We start from the raw sequence: 17,603 nt of genomic DNA on the forward strand, positions 1-17,603 counted from the left end.
GTTTATGTTTATATATTTATACAATGGACTTGGCAATCACTGTCACTTGGCATAATTGCAGCTTCCTGTGTTTTCCACTGCAGAGCATAAGCTGGAGTCACTGAAGTGTTCACTGAAATTCTGTTCACTCTCTGGATTAAGGTTGAGAAAAGGCAGATAAAATGTAAAGTAACACTAAAGCAGTGATATTCCTGTAGCCAACATCGAGATGATTATCGTGGCAGATATTCAGCAGTAGGGGTTTTTTGTGTGCGATTGCCGAAACAATAAATCAGTTTCAAAATGTGCTATTTTGGCTCTGATGCAGCATCTTCTCTCTGTCTGCAGACACCACTCTGTGATCTCACTCAGTATCCCAGCCACAACGCCATCTATTTTGTTACATGTCACCAGTAATAGCCTAGCAACACTGAATAATTTGAATCTGAAAAGTATTTCAACCAGCTGGTAGTTGATAGTATATACCAGTGAACGATGGAGAATTTCTCTCCATTTTGCCGGCACCCAGAGACCCCCACTTTTTTGCTGTCAAAAATCTGTCAACAGCTCTCGGATCCACTATCTGGGCAGTTGCGTAAATTACAGAAGTGGCATCCACGGACACAAAGAGCAAAGTCAGAGGGAGAGACCACTAGTAGAGCTGCAGCTATCAATTATTTTAGTTTACCACAACAGCTGGTGAAAAAGACATCGCACCAACAGTAGCAATAAAGAAGATGACTGCTTGCCAGTGATTATTGATGAAAACAAAGAATGTCTCAAACTTTTTAAAAAAATCAGCTCTGAATAATGTTGACCAAGGAAGGAAATACATTCACCACACTTGATAGACCTCAAATATACACACAATGCGAAACTTTGTTAAAAAGAAAACTCCTTTAGGGGACACATTTAATGACGATGTGTGGGCATATCAGGACTTTGTGATGATGATAATGTTATTATTGTTAATGACAGAGCGATAGTTGTGTCTCATGTTTCTTTCTACACTACACTCTCGTTAGTTTGTGTAGAGGCTGGTGGATTTCACTTGTGAACAGGGCTGCAGCTATGGATTATTTTAGTAATCCACTATTCTGGCGATTGATCGAGTAATCGGAAACATTGCACGCACAGCCATTTTTTTTCTATTACTTTTGCTTTATTTAAGAGCAAAAGTTGTATACAAAAGATAAAATCAGACAAGTCTCTTAAATAACTAATTTTTGAAAAATCAACAATTGAATAGCTTAATTGCATTAATATCTGTTTCTGCAGTGTGCACTACAACAGTTACAACAAATCAAATGATGCATCTGAAGAAGCATGCATCTCTGTTGTTTGTAGCGCACCAAATTCACTATAATCTCATCAACATCTCTGGAAACAGACGAAAAATGTTGATGACAGAATGACGAGCACAGACATCTGTCAGTATAATGTCAGTCCTCCTCCTCCTGCTCAGGTACAGCTGGTAGAGGGAGCAGGGGCTGCTTTGACTCAACATTTGTCAAACTCTTGTAAACTTTGCTGCTGGCTAAGATACTGGTATGGGACAAACTCAGCTAAACAGTTACTACAGCACACACTGACTGCTTTCATTTAAATGTACTGCTATGCTGTTTGTGACATTTTGCTATTAGCTGAGCTAGCGCGCTGTCTTGTGTGAAACAGCGGTGGAGGATGAGAGACTGCAGACTGCTGGTTAAAATATCACCTTCTACATGTTTACACGTTTGTGCCTGTTGAACAGGTGTATTTATTAAGCACTACCGAGGTCTATTGCTCTTATTGTAAGGAGCGCTGTTGCTATCAACACAAGTAAACTTCAGTGTTCTTCAGCTGGTTCACTTCACTGTCTCCACCGCTGCCTCTCTACTCTGCTCTGCTCTGCTCTTCACTGACTGATGTGAAGGAGGAGCTCAGCAGAGGAGAGGCCACAACAATGTGATAACAACTTACACCAAAACATTAAAAAGTACAGATACAGCCCTAGCGCCCTCTATTGACCAGCCAGCGCCAGAAAACTAACTACAGTAGATATTTGTGCCAGAGGTGCAAGTAATAAAAAATCAATACACATACACCTTGACAGCAGAAAAAGTATGTTAGGCAAAGAAAAAAACAAGATTATTTGTGTATAATGCAAAACCCATTAATGTCTCTGAATGTAAATAGCCATCTGGTAGGGCATTCCAGTTACAGTAGCAAATATAGATATATTCAATACCACTTACTTAGTAAAGGCACTATATAAAGATATATACATATGTATGTATGTATGTATGTATATGTGTATGTATATGTGTATATATATATATATATATATATATATATATATATATATATATATACGTGTGTATGTATATATATGTGTATGTATGTATATGTGTATGTATGTATACGTGTATGTATATATACGTGTATGTGTGTATGTATATATACGTGTATGTGTATATGTCTTGCATGTTTTCTTAGCTGTTAGTCGCTGCACATGGTGATGAATAGAACTCTATTATTGTTAAAATTCCTGAGGGTCTTCATTGAATCGTATCTCATTTGAAAGATATGCTTATATTGTTAATCAAATAAGAACATAGTCAAACAGATGATGAATTTTAGACGATTTTCCTTTGAAATGAAAATAAGTGGGCTTTTCTTATATCTGGAGAACAAAGCAAGCATTGGGACAGGGGCTAATGGGCAGAGAGGGAATTGGTTTAAAGACAAAGTGCCAGCAGATCAGCTCAGCCTGAAATCGAGGAGCTTATGAAAACCCAGCTTTAGCCTCTTGAGTGCAGGGGCTTGAAGCTAAGGATGAACGGCCGGTAGGCTGTGTGTTTGCTCAGGGTATTAATGCTTTGTTTAGCTGAGAGTGGCTGATAATGACCAGAACTGAGAAACAGGTTAGCGATCTCACAGGGTCACACCAAACTGAAATCTCAATGCTTTTTAGTTAGCAGCTTCATAACTCAGCAGCCCTGTAAAAACGGTACCAGTGCCAGCTATAAACGGCGAGTACAGGGTCGCTGTTGTAGTGAGGGCATTTCATTGCAGTCTATCGTGATCTAAATGGAAAAGGTTTAACATTGAAGGGGCTCTATGTAACAATGAATCATTTCTCTAAGGGCTATATGTGAGCCGATTGTAATGTGACGGGAAATGGAGAAGGTAGCTAGCCTGGATTTTGTGTGTGTAATGTTTTCGTGTACAGGTGCATCTCAAAAAAGTAAGAGTATGATTCAAAAGTTGTTGTTTTTTTGCATAATTTAATTCAAAAAGTGAAACTTTCATATATTCTACATTCATCACACATAAAGTGAACTATTTCAAGCCTTTTTTGTTTTAATTTTGATGATTACGGCTTACAGCTCATGAAAATCAAAACTCCAGTATCTAAAAATATTAGAATATTACATAAGACAAACTAAAAAAGGGATTTATAATACAGAAATGTCGACCTTCATAAAAGTATGTTCATTTATGCACTCAATACTTGGTCAGGGCTCCTTTTGCATGAATTACTGCATCAGTGCAGCGTGACATGGAGGCCATCAGCCTGTGGCACTGCTGAGGTGTTATGGAAGCCCAGGCTGCTTTGATGGCGGCCTTCAGCTCGGTCTCCGTACTGTATGGAAATGTTGATTTCCTTTTCCAGCATGACAAGTAACTGGTTTGCTGACCATGGTGTTATATTATATTCCCAATGTTTCACTTTTTGAATTAAATAATGGGGGAAAAAAAGAACTTTTCCATGATATTCTAATTTTGTGAGATGCACCTGTATGTTGTGGTCAGAAGTTTACATACACTTGTAAAGAACATGTATATAATGGCTGTCTTCAGTTCCAATGATTTCTACAACTCTCATGTTTCTGTGAATTTATTATGTTTTTTCTGAAAACATGACCAAATCTGCTGGATCAAAAATATACCTACAGTAACTTGAATGATCAATTTAGGTGATTATAGAAATTTGTGTGAATCAAATTTTCTTTGTAGCATCTTAACTTCTTCTGAGTGATTCTGATTGATAACAGCTGGTGGACCTGTTTGATACAGACATTAGACTCAGCCACAAACGCTACAATGGAAAAGTCTAAGGAGCTCAGCATTGATCTGAAGGAGTACATTCTAAAATTCATGAACAATTTTCAAAGATGAAACTTTTCACTCAGATTGTGAGGCTTATATTATTATTTGGGGAAAAAAATAGTATTACATTCGAAGCAAATGCAAAATAGAAGTATTTTCACTAGTGGTCTCAGACTGTGTGTGTGTGTGTGTGTGTGTGTGTGTGTGTGTCTCATCACATGTATTGCTGTTTTGTTTTCCAAATATGAAAATAAGCAAAGAAATTTGTTTGTGTGGATTTGTGCATGTTGAACGATTTAACATTACCCAATCTCTATATCTTTAATTAAGTGAATTAAATTGTTTCTATCTCCTGAAAGCTCTAAATCAGATTAATGTTATTTTCCTTTAAATTGATGCAGTTTTACTGTCTGGCTAGTGTATGTGAGTGTCGAATTCTTGGTGTTTCGTTAGGGATAGTGTGTAAGTATTTGTATTTGTGAAAAGTTTGGGATCAGGTTTTCTAACACCACTTGGCTGGTCCAGAGAACATAATGATTCTTTTCCTGCTCTGCTGAACTTGATCCCTGTGCCTGGAGCAATACACTTCCTACTTGTTGACTTTTTCTCGTAAGAGCTTCAGGCTCAGACATGAAAACCCAAGAGCCCACTTTTACTTTTGTATTATTTTTGCCCAATTTTCCGTCAGAGAAGGAGATGCATAAAGGAAGTGAAGTAGCAGTTGATTTAAATCTAATTCAGATTATTCTCCCTTCTACTTGTGGTACTACAAATTCTGTTTTCCATGCTGTCTGCACAAGTTAAAAGTATTCTTCCTTTCTTTTTTCAAACCATCACTTATTTTCATTTTCACGACTGATGCAGTACAGTAACTGCAGCCTAATACCTTCATTCTCCAAATATTTGAATAGAAGAATAAAATTATCAAGTGACTCTACTACTACTTCAACCTTTTCTTGTTATTTGTTAAATTCTGTGGCGATAACTGTTTATTTTGATAAGCAATCCACTATCCCAGCTGACACTGTATGGAATTAGAGTCCGGTTTCCTGTGAAAAATACAAACCACAGGTCATACACAGGGGGGTTCTGCACAAAAAAAATTAGATTCCTCATAACTGTGGCAATAGGTCTGACCATAAAAATCAAATTGGCCCAATTGACCTTGCATGCTCCACCTGTAATTATTAAAGATTGTAAGCAGATGCCTAAACGTCCTCATTTCATATTCTGGGGAACATATGGTGTAGTGTTTGACTTGAACTTTTTCTATCCAGTGAAAGGTATGTTATACTGCAGAGCCCTGAGCCCTTCCCTTTGATGATGACTCCGACACAGGGAAGGGCCATGTAGCCCTATTACATGGTCCAAAGCCTGCAGACTACAACAAGCTGTCAGCAAGCAGTTTAATCAGTTTAAATCCAAAGGCTACATTTAGTATGAGGAGGAAAACTACCATATAATCTTCCCATTGATTAGGGGGAATTTAAATTTTGACCAAAGCCCAGTTTTACTAGCTAATAGAAACTATATTAAAAAATGTATATTCTTATCAACATCTGCTTTAAATAATAACTCCTGTTATCTCCTGCAAGGAAAAGAAAACGTGCTCTCTAGCGGGCTTCCAACAGACGCCATAACATATATCAAAGTGCTGGACTGGGAACTTGAAGGACATGGCGATACACTGTTTGAGTTATAGATGTTTGTGTGGTCTGGCAGCTGGGATTTTGTGATGTGGTTCCCTTGTCCTTCATTGCTAACTCATAGTGGATTATATGGAGACGGTTGAGGTGGTTATAGAGATTCTATGCCTTGCGGTGCTGTGACCATACCAGAGCATTGCCTGCAAATTATGAATCCTTGTACACTGTCAGGTTTAAACCCAAATAAGTCCCACACACTAAAAAGTGCCACTAAAATTTTCCTCAGTGTCCCTCTTTCTGTCTCTAAACTTTCTGGCTCTGACTCCTGAGCAGGCTGGCTAATCTGTTTCTGACTGCCTCCTCCCTGCTTTTCCTCCATTGTGCCACTACAGACGCCATGGCAGGTTACTATAGTAACAGGGACTGACAGCAGAGCGCTGTGATTGAGGAAGAGAGTTGAGACAGGTGATGGAGTTGTATGTGTGAATGTTGAATTAATAGTGTGTTTTGCTTCACACTGTGCAAGTATGACCAATATAGAAACTGGTACTGTTATGAAGCAAACAAGGCAACACATGAATTCAGTGTGACCTGAATGCATAGGGGAATCACATTTAGAAATGAGATGGCACTGATGTATGACTTAATGAATCGAGATTAATGGTGCAGCCCTTGTATATTGTTTCAATAGGCTATTGTTCAGCTCATACTAACATTGTACTCAACATATTAATTGCAGAGTTACAGAAACGTGATGACATCAATCAAAAAGTCTGGGAAAAAAAACTTGAAACATGTCCCAGACCCTCATTGGCCTGAAAGCCCTAGGAACACCATGATTATACAGTGTGCTATAACATATGGTGCACTTTATAATTGAGATTAGTCATTTTGAGTTAATTTAGAGGAAGATAGAACACAGGGTTTGCATGATTAATTTTTGTTTGGTGGTTTGCTTGGAGCAGCCATGCCCAAACTTAAGAATGACAAATCAGAAAACCTTCTGGGGCCCACCCAAACTTTGAATCACTACTCTGATCAACACATGAGACTCAGATAAAGTATATCCCTCAAAATAAATGAAGAGTAATATCTGATATAACTTCCTTCTTTTATCAGTTCTTACATTAGTAAATATTTGATCATAAAAACGTGATGGTAATTTTAAACTTAATTACAAAATTGAAAATTAAAGCATATAATGTGTTTATTGTAAATGTAGGCCACAGCCCACACTTTGGGAATCACTGACTTAGAGCATTTGACTTCTTAATAACCTTTCACCTTACATTTTGTAAATGAGCTCTGTAGTCATTTAATTGATTGCAGAAGTATTGGGTAATACACACCAGTAGAGTACCAAATAAACTCTTTTAAAACACTTTATATAGCAAAAATGTACAGTGCATTACACTTATTTCGAGGTCTTGTTTTTAGAGTGACAGTGAGTCAAAACCTAGATTTCATTTTTCAGTTTATATTTTCCTGTATTGTACATACTCCTGTGTGGTCAATTGCTCAAACTCCCAACTCTTAAACATTTCCCTTTCCCCCGGGGAGCCGAGAGGTGGTAGGTGCAGGGAAGATGTAGAGGTGGCCACAGTATGTTGTCATTCTCATGCACAGGGCACAAATGTTTAATATGTATTATGTTAAATGTGAAGACAGCATGTTTCTCACTGGAAATCAACATACTGATGACTTCCATTTTGCCAAGAATTAAATATAACATTTTATTAAATTTCTTCCAAGTCTTCACTACATTTATTGGACAAGTCTGGACAGACATGGATGTAAACTGCAATTTAACTGATACGCAGAGGAATTCAACCACAAGGCGGTAATTCTTGCCCTAAATTTACTAGCAGTCAGAATGAATGTATCGACATGCTAGCCTAATTAGAGGAGGACACTTGTTTTGTCTGAAAAACACACAAACTGAACATTTCAAGGTGTGTAGACAGTCTTATGGATGATTGTGTATTTCTGTATAGAACCTCTGCCAAACCAGACAAGCAGTCGGCAAAGCAAGGTCAGTCATTGGTGCCTCGGCTTTCCTGTGGTGATGGAGCAGCCCTCTCTCATTGATCACTTTCAATAGTGCTATTTGGAAACAGGATTAGCTCAATTAATCACATTTACAGATTAGTTTGTCCTCTCTTATTGATCATCGCTTTGATGCAGCTGAATGATCAATGCAAACACGCTTATGCACAGAAAATCCTGTTTCAAAAATCAGCATCGATGGCAGAAATAATCTTTTAATCTGACATATTTTAATCTGGGAAGTGAGAGGGGTTTTTTGAGGGAGTGGTTTGGGAGATAAGTGGCTTTCAGAAAAATTATATCTTAACTGATCACATGAAATCCACCCATTTAAGTAGTTAGATTATGTATATGTTAGGAAATAATGGTAGAATCAGTTTAATTTAATCTGTGCTGGATAAGACACTTTATGGCAGCCTGTGAATATAACTTGAGAAGAACTAACAGATGTATGCCTTAGGAGAATGGCAGCTCTGCTTTCTTCAAAGAAGGCTTTTTATCCACCTCTTTTGGTCTCGTTTCCTGCCCTGTTGCTGTTTGAGTAAAGTGTGTGAGAAAGCCAGTGTTATGACTGCAGCTTATTGTCCCAGGTTCTCCACCTTTTTTCTCTCACAGATGACTTGGTTAGTGGGCGTTTATCCTCCTAATCTGCTGTGTCCGAGAAGGTGACCCTGTGGTTTGTCTGCCCCCTAAAACAAAGAGTGTCTAGCAGAGATTTAGAGGCCCATGCTCTTCCTCAGGAGCACAATTTGTCCTCTCTCTATCTGTCAGATATGCTACTTTGTACGTCTTTGTTCTGTTCTATATGTGTGTGTGTGTGTGTGTGTGTGTGTGTGTGTGTGTGTGTGTGTGTGTGTGTGTGTGTGTGTGTATCTGTGTGTATCTGTGTATATATATAAGTTTTTCAGCATGTTTAACCCCTCAGAAAATGAGCATAAACGGCAATTCATATTACAATCTTTATTTTATCAATTTGTTTTTGTGTTTTTTTTCCTCAAGAAACATGTGGAGGGCCAAATCCAACCTTATGGCGGGCCAACTTTGGTCTCAGTACAGATACTCCTGCGATATAAGAAGCGGCGGTCAACAGTGGACTTACTTGCCATGTTGGGTCCAGCGAGTCTTATTCAAAGTCATTTCCTAAGCTTGAGGACTCAAGAGAGCCAGCTGGGCTCCTGGTCTTGCTCTCCATGGGGGTTGATTGCTGGCAGAGACCCCTTAGTCACGGATCAGGCTGATTCTCCGGTGGTCCTGTCAAACTGAAGCATCCCCTAGTTACAACCCCAGCAGGGACTAACCACCTTCTAACCAGCTCCACCCTCAGCAGGGTCATGCTCCAGCTGATATAGTTTATGTTGAGCTCTGACAGTCAGTGCTGTACAGAGTTCCAACCCCCATCCCAGTTGTGTGTCTGGATTTATCTTTATATCTACTACAGAAAGTTGCACTGCAATATAGTTCATCTCATTGACAAAACACATTTGTAGTATACAAATAGATGTCATGAGATCCACAGCTCCCATGTGAACCTAAAGGAAAGGTTCACATTTTGAAGTAATTTTTTAAAGTCTGTCGTACTACAAAATATTGTCCAAAGTGATGGTAGTTTTAGTATAAACTTCATGTTTACCTGTTGGGCTACAGTGGAGGGAGATTTCCACTGAAAGGCTGTAACTTTGGAAGATATCCACTTGATTTGTCTTACTTAGATGGCAGAATCCTATTGGCTTCAGATCAATCTTTGAATACATTTTTGCATTGAAGGAGGGCTGGGGATTTTGTTTCCTATTTCTTTCATTGTCAGCATTGCATTAGGAGGGATGTTTTGATGACCAGTATGAAGCTGTCTGAGCTATCTATCTACCCCTTTAATAAACAGTTCTTAGTGAAGTTTTTTGCAAATCTCTTTCAGGCCCGAGTTGGGACACCCTCATTGTGCTTAAGCTTATTTACCACTGACTAACTTTGCATCACAATAGCAGAAATGCCCTGATCTCTTGCTTTGGCAGCTTCACAATCTTTGTTCACTAGCCAATACAGGGCAGTTGCCTTGGGTCACTGGATCTGGTCTAATTGCATTTGGAGATGAGAGAATGTGCAAACATTTTCTCTTTGGTCTTTTTTTTTTCTCTTTTGGTAGTAACACAGCCCCCAGCTCTCAGCATTGATGAAATGCTGAATTTCACTGTGCAACCTTGCAGGATGGTCATGGTAATACAAGTACTCTTTAAACTGACTTACATTAACATATAGGTTTTTTTTTCAGTGGCTCAGTTTAAAGGCTGTGATGACAGTTGTAGTTGACATGTTTATTCACCTGTAGCTGATAGATGGCCAATGATGGGTTCCTCATCAAACAAATACCACTCTGAATCATTTTGATGGCTTATATTGCATTTAAAGAAACAGTGCTTTAAAGTGTTCCTTTAAGAGTGCAACTGATGATCATTTTTAATATGTATCAATCTGTGGATTTTCTTAATCAATTATCTGATCTCTAAAATGAAAATGTTTTCAAAAGCTCAATATTATGTTCTCAATTATCACATTTTTTTCAGTTAAATACCCAGATATTCTGTTAACAATGATAAAAACAGAGAGAAGCAACAATTCTTTAAAAACAACAACGAACAATCAGTCATCAAAATAGTTTAGCTGAACCATCAGTTTAATACATGAAACGTGAAGCATTTATTGTTGGTTTCAAATGAAGCTTCTAATGCCTGGCATCACATTTTATGATGTCGTCACAATATATAAAGACAAATAATGACCATAAGAGTGTTACAGCCTAAATTCATTTTTTGTTGTTGTGGTTCTATAAATGTTATGGTGCTATTAGAATACTGCTAAATTGCCCTGTGAAAGGTGGAATAAGCAATTCTGGAGAAAAAATATTGATTTTTTAAATTCTTACTCCCAGGTCGTCAAATTCTTTGGGAAAGTAACCTGCTCTGAGCCAGCATCAATATTTGACAACTTGGGAATCGTTCAATCCTCCTTTATTACAATTGCATGCCTCCTTTTGTGTGCAGCACACTGCGTTGATGACCTTGAATTATTGGTCATTTAATTTATATATCGATCTAGATTGGTGGATCATTGCACCCCTCGTGGTCTTTTTAAAACACTGGGACTACAGACTGGACCAGTGAGAGGTTGGAATTGTCTGTGAAGACATTCGCTAGTTGATCTGCGCACACTTTTAGAGGCTGGCTGGGGATGTCACCAGGTCCAGGTGCCTTTTTAAAAGGATCTGCACACATCATCCATAGATATTACTAGTGGGCAGGGGGGTCCTGGGCCTTTTTTAACCACTTTATCTGAGAAGCTGTGTCAAAATGTGCATTGAGATGCTTCGGCTCATCATGGAGTGAAATGGACATCATCTCAGCACTACTGGTTTTCTTTTTGGAATCCTTGATAGTTATTAGTCTAGACCACATGTTCTAGTGTTGGAGCCCTGGTACTTAGACTGTTTTTGGCACTGTGTCGAGATCTCAAATGTGCATACCTGTATTTCCTGGATTAGTCCAAATCACCAGAGTTTCACACGTCAATCCGATCTTTATGTCTGGCACGGATTTCTCTTTTAACCAAGGGCTTTCAATTTGGAAAAAAAATCATTCAGTAGTCCATATCATAGTCCATCATCGTTGTACACCAATCAGCCACAACATTACAACCACCTACTTAATGTTGTGAAGGTTCCCCTTGTGCAGCCAAAACAACTCTGACCTGTCAAGACATGGACTTAAGACCTCTGAGGGTGTCCTGTGGCACCAGGGCCATTTATAGTGGATCCTCTGGGTCTTGTATGTTGGGGGATGGGGCCTCCATGGATCAGACCTGAGCAGTGTTTGTGTGTGTCAGGGCACATTGTCCTGCTGGGGGGCCACTGCCATCGGGTAGTGTTGTTGTGATGAGGGGGTGTACTTGGTCCACAACAGTGTTTGGATGGGTGATGTGTGTCAAGTGGCATTCACATGAATGCCAGCACCCAAGGTTCCCCAGCAGAACATCGCATTGTGATGAGATGAGATGATCAATGTTATTCAAGTCACCTGTCAGTGGTTTTAATGTTGTGGCTGATCGGTGTATTTGCCAGTAGAGCCAATGAGTCCATGTGTCAGTATTGTTGTCCTGAAACACATACCACTTCATAGTGGTAAATCAGTTATGAAGGGCAGAGTCTGATTTGTCAGACCACAACTGAATGGTTGTTTCCTCAACCTGACCAGGACCTTAGCCCGTGAACTTCATTTTCTTTGTTGCCTCCATTTTCCAGGTGCAGCAACAGGAAATCCAAGGCATAGATATTCCTTAGTGCTGACTGATCTCATGTGCAAATAACAACATAATACAAGAGCACACAAAGTTGAGTTGGAGTTGGAGACATGTAAGTCATCCTCGGCGCCATCCTCATTTTCTCCACTAATCATTCTTGTCTCTCTTCAGGCTGACTCTGCACTTGCCGAAGGATGTGGGGTTATTAGCTGTAGCTGCTCAACAAAGCCAGGGCAGAGGTCAGTGCTCCAGAATACCACAAGCCTGCATACACAATATTCTCACATACCTCACATGGATCAACATACCAAAGTTTAACATGCATTCATTTTTGTTCTTACTCAGATTATTTGTCAGATGTATGCTATAGGTCTTGAATACCACTTGGCGTCCCCTTGTACCTTTCCTGTGTTTGCTGCTACAACAGGTCGAGGCAAGAATGTCTGGCTCAGCCCTCTGGGTTGTGCCATGTTCACTCTGAGGGTCCAGGTTGAGCTAAGCTCCAGGCTCGGGCAGAGGATTCCCTTCCTGCAGCATCTGGCTGCTCTGGCAGTGGTGGAGGCTGTTCGCACTCTTCCGGGATACCAGGTATGGGCCTACACATATGGCATATTCTATTACAAAATGATTGTATATTAAAGGTCAGTGCATCCAGTATTAAATTATGTTAATTATTGATTATGTTTGAAAACATTTCAATCTTTGTCAGGACATAGACCTGAGGGTGAAGTGGCCCAATGATATCTACTACAGTAACCTAATGAAGCTCGGGGGAGTACTGGTGACTTCCACTGTGATAGGATCAACCTTTCATCTGCTCATAGGTAACAACTCCCCTTTTTTACAGCTTTTACTGACAGTTGAACATGAACCTTCCCTTTGGACTCACCCACCACTTCTGGGCTCATGAAGTTCTTTGCTATTAATAATAATAATAAAGCGATCATTGTAAATGGGCACAAACCTAATACCTTTAGGTTGATTGGTAAAATTGAACGTAGTTGTGAATGTGAGTGTGGATGGTGCGTTGTCTCTATGTGTCAGCCCTGTAATGAGCTGGTGACCTGTCCAGGGTGTACTCTGCAACCATGCATAGGATAAACGGTAACAGATAATGGATGGATGGACAAACACAATAGGGTTTTGCCCCTCAGGGACTTGAAACCCTGACCAGCACAAACAGAAAAGGGTTTTGCTGGTGGGGCTTGAACCCTAAGTAAAGCTGCAAGCAGCTTTAAACGAACCCTTGGACGTGCAGCCTTGCTCGACACTCACCGGATAACACAGCTCCAAATTTTCTTGTGTTCTGGACACTGCACTGCAGTTTCAACAGCTTTCTGCTTCATGGTGAAAATGGAAACTGAAAGCTTTGCAATTTAGCATCCCAAAGGCCCCCCATCACCGTTGCATCCTAGGGAGCGAAACCTTTTTCAGCAAATCTACTTAATTGTGACAAAAGTTTGCCTGGCTGCCAGTGGTCAATTCAGAAGACAGTCACTCTATTTTTAAAATATTCTAAATCAATTAACATCTATATTTATGCAATTCTTCATTGAAATGCTTCCAAAATAGACACAGACATTCTGTGGAAACTAGAATTCCCATGTTTCTAATAGTGTTCAGACACGTTAAACTGTTTTACTGTAATTAGTACCGTATGCACAGTATTTTCTGTCACTAAATGTTTGATCAGACTTTACCAAAATATTTTACAAAATAATCTAAACTATTTGCCACGAAACCAGCAGCATAATGTGTGAGTTTTAGTCATTTTTTATGTCAGTCTAAAATACTTCAGTTGCCATCTCCTCAACTTGTGGGAACTTGTGTGAAGGTGTGTGAAAGACAATGGACTCTTCTTTTTTCTCTTTTTTTGTGCCACCTCATCTCCTCCCCTTTGTCCTCCTGCCTGTGAGCTGGAAATTGATTTCAGCACATCATCTTGAAGAAGATGAGTCTCAATTCCTAACATGCATCTCAAGGAGAGAGGAAAAGGGGAGAAAGCTGGCTTGCTGTAGGAGCTTTGAGCGAGGATGCACAGGTGTCTTCTTTGTGTATGTCTTTTCGCCATAACAGTGTTGTGACACACAGCTGGAATATACAAACCTTGTATTAGTTACTCTAGATGATTTATTTTTACACTTAACCTAACCTATATCTGTCTTGTAGAGCCAGGAAGAATGTTTAACCTCTCTGACAGCCAAGACAGTCAGTGCCTGTCTTTCTGAGCTGTGTCAGTGTGTGGAACAGTGTCAGTGCACAGGGCAGGGCTAGCTTCCCTCCCCTCTGCAGAGGAGGAGATACAAGCATCCTCGCCACTGGTAACAGGTACAGGTTCAGGTTCAGGTTCAGTACTGTAGGTTGGGTGAGGGCATTTGGAGTTGTGACGCGTTGAAAAACACTGATATTTTTGCCTGGATTTCCCTCTGGGGCAGATTTTCTCTTCTTCTGCTCAGTTTGTTTGATTAGGTCCTCTTTAGTTTCCTCAGTAGCCTCCAGGAGTTTATTAGGGACATTAACTGCTTCTTTTTGCCTATCCCCATGTCTGTGCCCAATAGGAATCCAGTATGTGAATGACATGAGGTCGAAACTGCAGTTTTATTTCATTTTTTTATGTCAAAAGTTGTAGTTTGCCATACAGAAGTGTACCAAATGAGTCAGACACTTGTATGTAAATTAATAATTAATTAATTAAATATATAAGCCTAAAGCACATGTCACACCTTAATTACACACAGGGGATCACTGTTCATATTTTACAACTTGTAACTTGTAACTTGTAACAAGTGGCTTTATTATTACTGATGATTGTGGTGTGTCATAGTAAAGGGGGCAAATAGCTATATAATCAGTTATTTAGTGTGCCTCAGATTAACATGGTATTATTTACTGAACATGATGTGCCCTGCAGGCTGTGGATTCAATGTGACAAACAGCAACCCAACAGTGTGCATCAATGACCTGATCCAGCAGTACAACAGACAGCATAACTGCAGCCTGCAGCCGCTCAGCTGCGCTCAGCTCATCGCTCGCACTGTCAGCTGCATGGAGGCCCTCATCAGCAGCTTCCAACAGGGAGGCCCAGATGCTGTCCTGCCCACCTACTACAAGAGATGGCTTCACAGGTGAGCACTGCATCTGATCTGATTTCACTGTATGACATCAGATAAGTCTCAATATTCATGAATGTGCACAGAAGGATGCACAAATGCATTTCTTGTTTTATTTGAAAATGACTGTCCACAGAAACCTTTTTATCTTGGCATAAACTGTGCCCTCAGCTGAAAAGAGACAAAAAAATGCTTTACATTCCATGACAATAAGGAGACATTCCGTTATTTATTTCAAAAAGCTAAACAATATGTCTTTAAACATGTTCTTCACCTAATTATGACATGGTAATTGCATAAATCAGATAAAAATGCATATAATAATATGTATGATAGAGCCCAAACGATACGTTTTTTGGCAGTGATCCTTCAAATGTGGTCATCAAACAGTTGGATATTTTACAGCTTAACAATAAACTTTCATCTCTAAAATGACACCAGTGCACTGAAGCAAGAAACTTTTTGGTAAATGCTAAATGGACTTACCAGAATCTTTTTCTGCATGATAATCTCTTCAAATAAATATGTTTCCATATCGTTTTGCATCGGACAACATATATGTCGATACCGATATATCTGTGATAGGACAATATCGGCCTATAAACCAGGTTCTAGTGTGTCGTATTTCACTTTTTATTCTTTGTTTAATTTGTTTGTATTTAGGCTTTGTAAAATCTTCCACATACATCTGGTCTGTTAAGAGATTGGTGCAGGAGGTGGTGGGTCGCCTCAATCCTTAAGGGTCTTAGTCTTGCTGTAAGCTTAGAAGCAAAACCCCTTTCAGTTGCAAACATTTTAAAGTTTCCTTAACACATTGTAATATCTTAAAGCAGAACTGTGACACTGGCTCTCTGTGCTCTGACCTCAGCGGGACTCAGGTGCGTCTCTGGAGTGAGGACGGGCTAGAGGCTGAGGTGGTGGGTCTGGACCACAACGGCTTCCTCAAAGTGTACAGCAAGGAGCAGGGCGTGGTCTCACTGGAGCCTGATGGAAACTCCTTCGACATGCTGAAGAACCTGGTGGTCATCAAGCAGCATTAGGACCAAACTTAACAAAACAGACAATCATTGTCTCTTTCCACACGTTGGACCAATGTGAACCAGTTTCTAATGATTAATACTTCACTTCATACATGAATTGATTCATACATGACTAAACATACATTACTTGTTTACAGAGGGAGTATTATCAGCTGACATCATTTTCAACTAGTTGGGGTAATTTGTTGGAAGACCTACAGTGATGACAACTGGGTAAAGGCAGCTACATAAAGTAATATCTGCATCAGTCACTACAACATACATCAGTTTGACCATTGGGACCACCAATTCAAACCACTTGTACTATTTTCTAAGAACAAAAAGTCTTGTACCCATCATCTCAGCTGATTTCACTGTAACATGAGAACAGTGATCATTGCGTCTTTTACTGTTGCTAATTTCTGCGAAATAAAGTTCCACCAAAATATATTGTTGACTTCTTATTTCATTATTTGTTTATGAATGCGATACAAAAACACAAATGACACTTTGTTTTCCTACTTTTGATCTTATGCTCGGATCAAAACTAGGGAACTAAAAATCAAACCAAGTACCGAATTTGATTTTGATATCTCATTTCTCCAATTTGTGTGATCCAGAAGTTATTTATTATGGCTCTATTGACTCACACAGTAGGTCTGGCTCATAAATTAGTGTGTTTACAGCGGTTTATGAGCTGCAGCTGTGCTGACAAACACACTGATCTTTTAGGCCCTTCTCCCGGTCTTCTGCTGCTCCTCTCGGGGTCACTCATCCTCCCAAGCCACTCTTTGCTGCAACTGCAGTGTCTCTGGGATTGTTGGAGAGTGTGGACAGGCCAGCGGGGCAGCCCACCTCCACCATTCGGTCTGTCCGCTGTGGTGGCGGGGCAAATAACTCATAATCTGCTGCATCAGCTCTGCTGCTGGCTGGTTGTTTTAACAAACCAACCACGAGAACAGCACATGCACAACCCATTAACACCAGACAGCCATTGAACATACAGTTAGTTATTAACAGATTTTTCTGCATAGCCAGTTTAGGCAAATGCTAGAGGTGCCATCGTTTCATTAGGGGGCCACAAATGATTTTTTTTACTAATAATATTTTAAAACTATTATTAACTCCACAACAACATAACTATGTGACCTATTATATAGGCCCTATTTTATTTTGAAGTTTCCTGCAGCATCATAATTAGACTTGCCCAGCGCTGTCAACACACTGGAGTTACCTGTGACTGAAATGTGACATGAACAACAGCTGATCAGCAATCATGTCAAAAAGACCAAAGCCCTCTTGTGCCCGGGGAAGGAGAAACGGGAAAGAGACTGAGGTAATGTGATAAATTACTACTACTAAATTACTTACTTACTTGGAAAGATAGTAAAGTTCGCTAACAGAGTTAACATCAGTTACTC

At 39.6% G+C, this 17,603-nt stretch overlaps 1 protein-coding gene across 1 annotated transcript in view; it reads left to right on the plus strand.

Moving 5' to 3' along the window:
* hlcs (holocarboxylase synthetase (biotin-(proprionyl-CoA-carboxylase (ATP-hydrolysing)) ligase)) overlaps window positions 1-16,632 on the plus strand; it is a 56,138-nt gene extending 39,506 nt beyond the window's left edge. Inside the window, exons 7-11 of the mRNA XM_073479780.1 lie at window positions 12,225-12,292; window positions 12,481-12,641; window positions 12,763-12,877; window positions 14,965-15,178; window positions 16,032-16,632. Coding sequence (XP_073335881.1) covers window positions 12,225-12,292; window positions 12,481-12,641; window positions 12,763-12,877; window positions 14,965-15,178; window positions 16,032-16,203 — 730 coding nt within the window. The 3' untranslated portion in view covers window positions 16,204-16,632. The remainder of the gene's footprint in view (window positions 1-12,224; window positions 12,293-12,480; window positions 12,642-12,762; window positions 12,878-14,964; window positions 15,179-16,031) is intronic.
* Window positions 16,633-17,603: the final 971 nt, after the last annotated feature.

Source organism: Pagrus major, chromosome 13 (genome assembly GCF_040436345.1).
Source record: "Pagrus major chromosome 13, Pma_NU_1.0".
NCBI classification, from domain to species: Eukaryota; Metazoa; Chordata; class Actinopteri; order Spariformes; family Sparidae; genus Pagrus; species Pagrus major.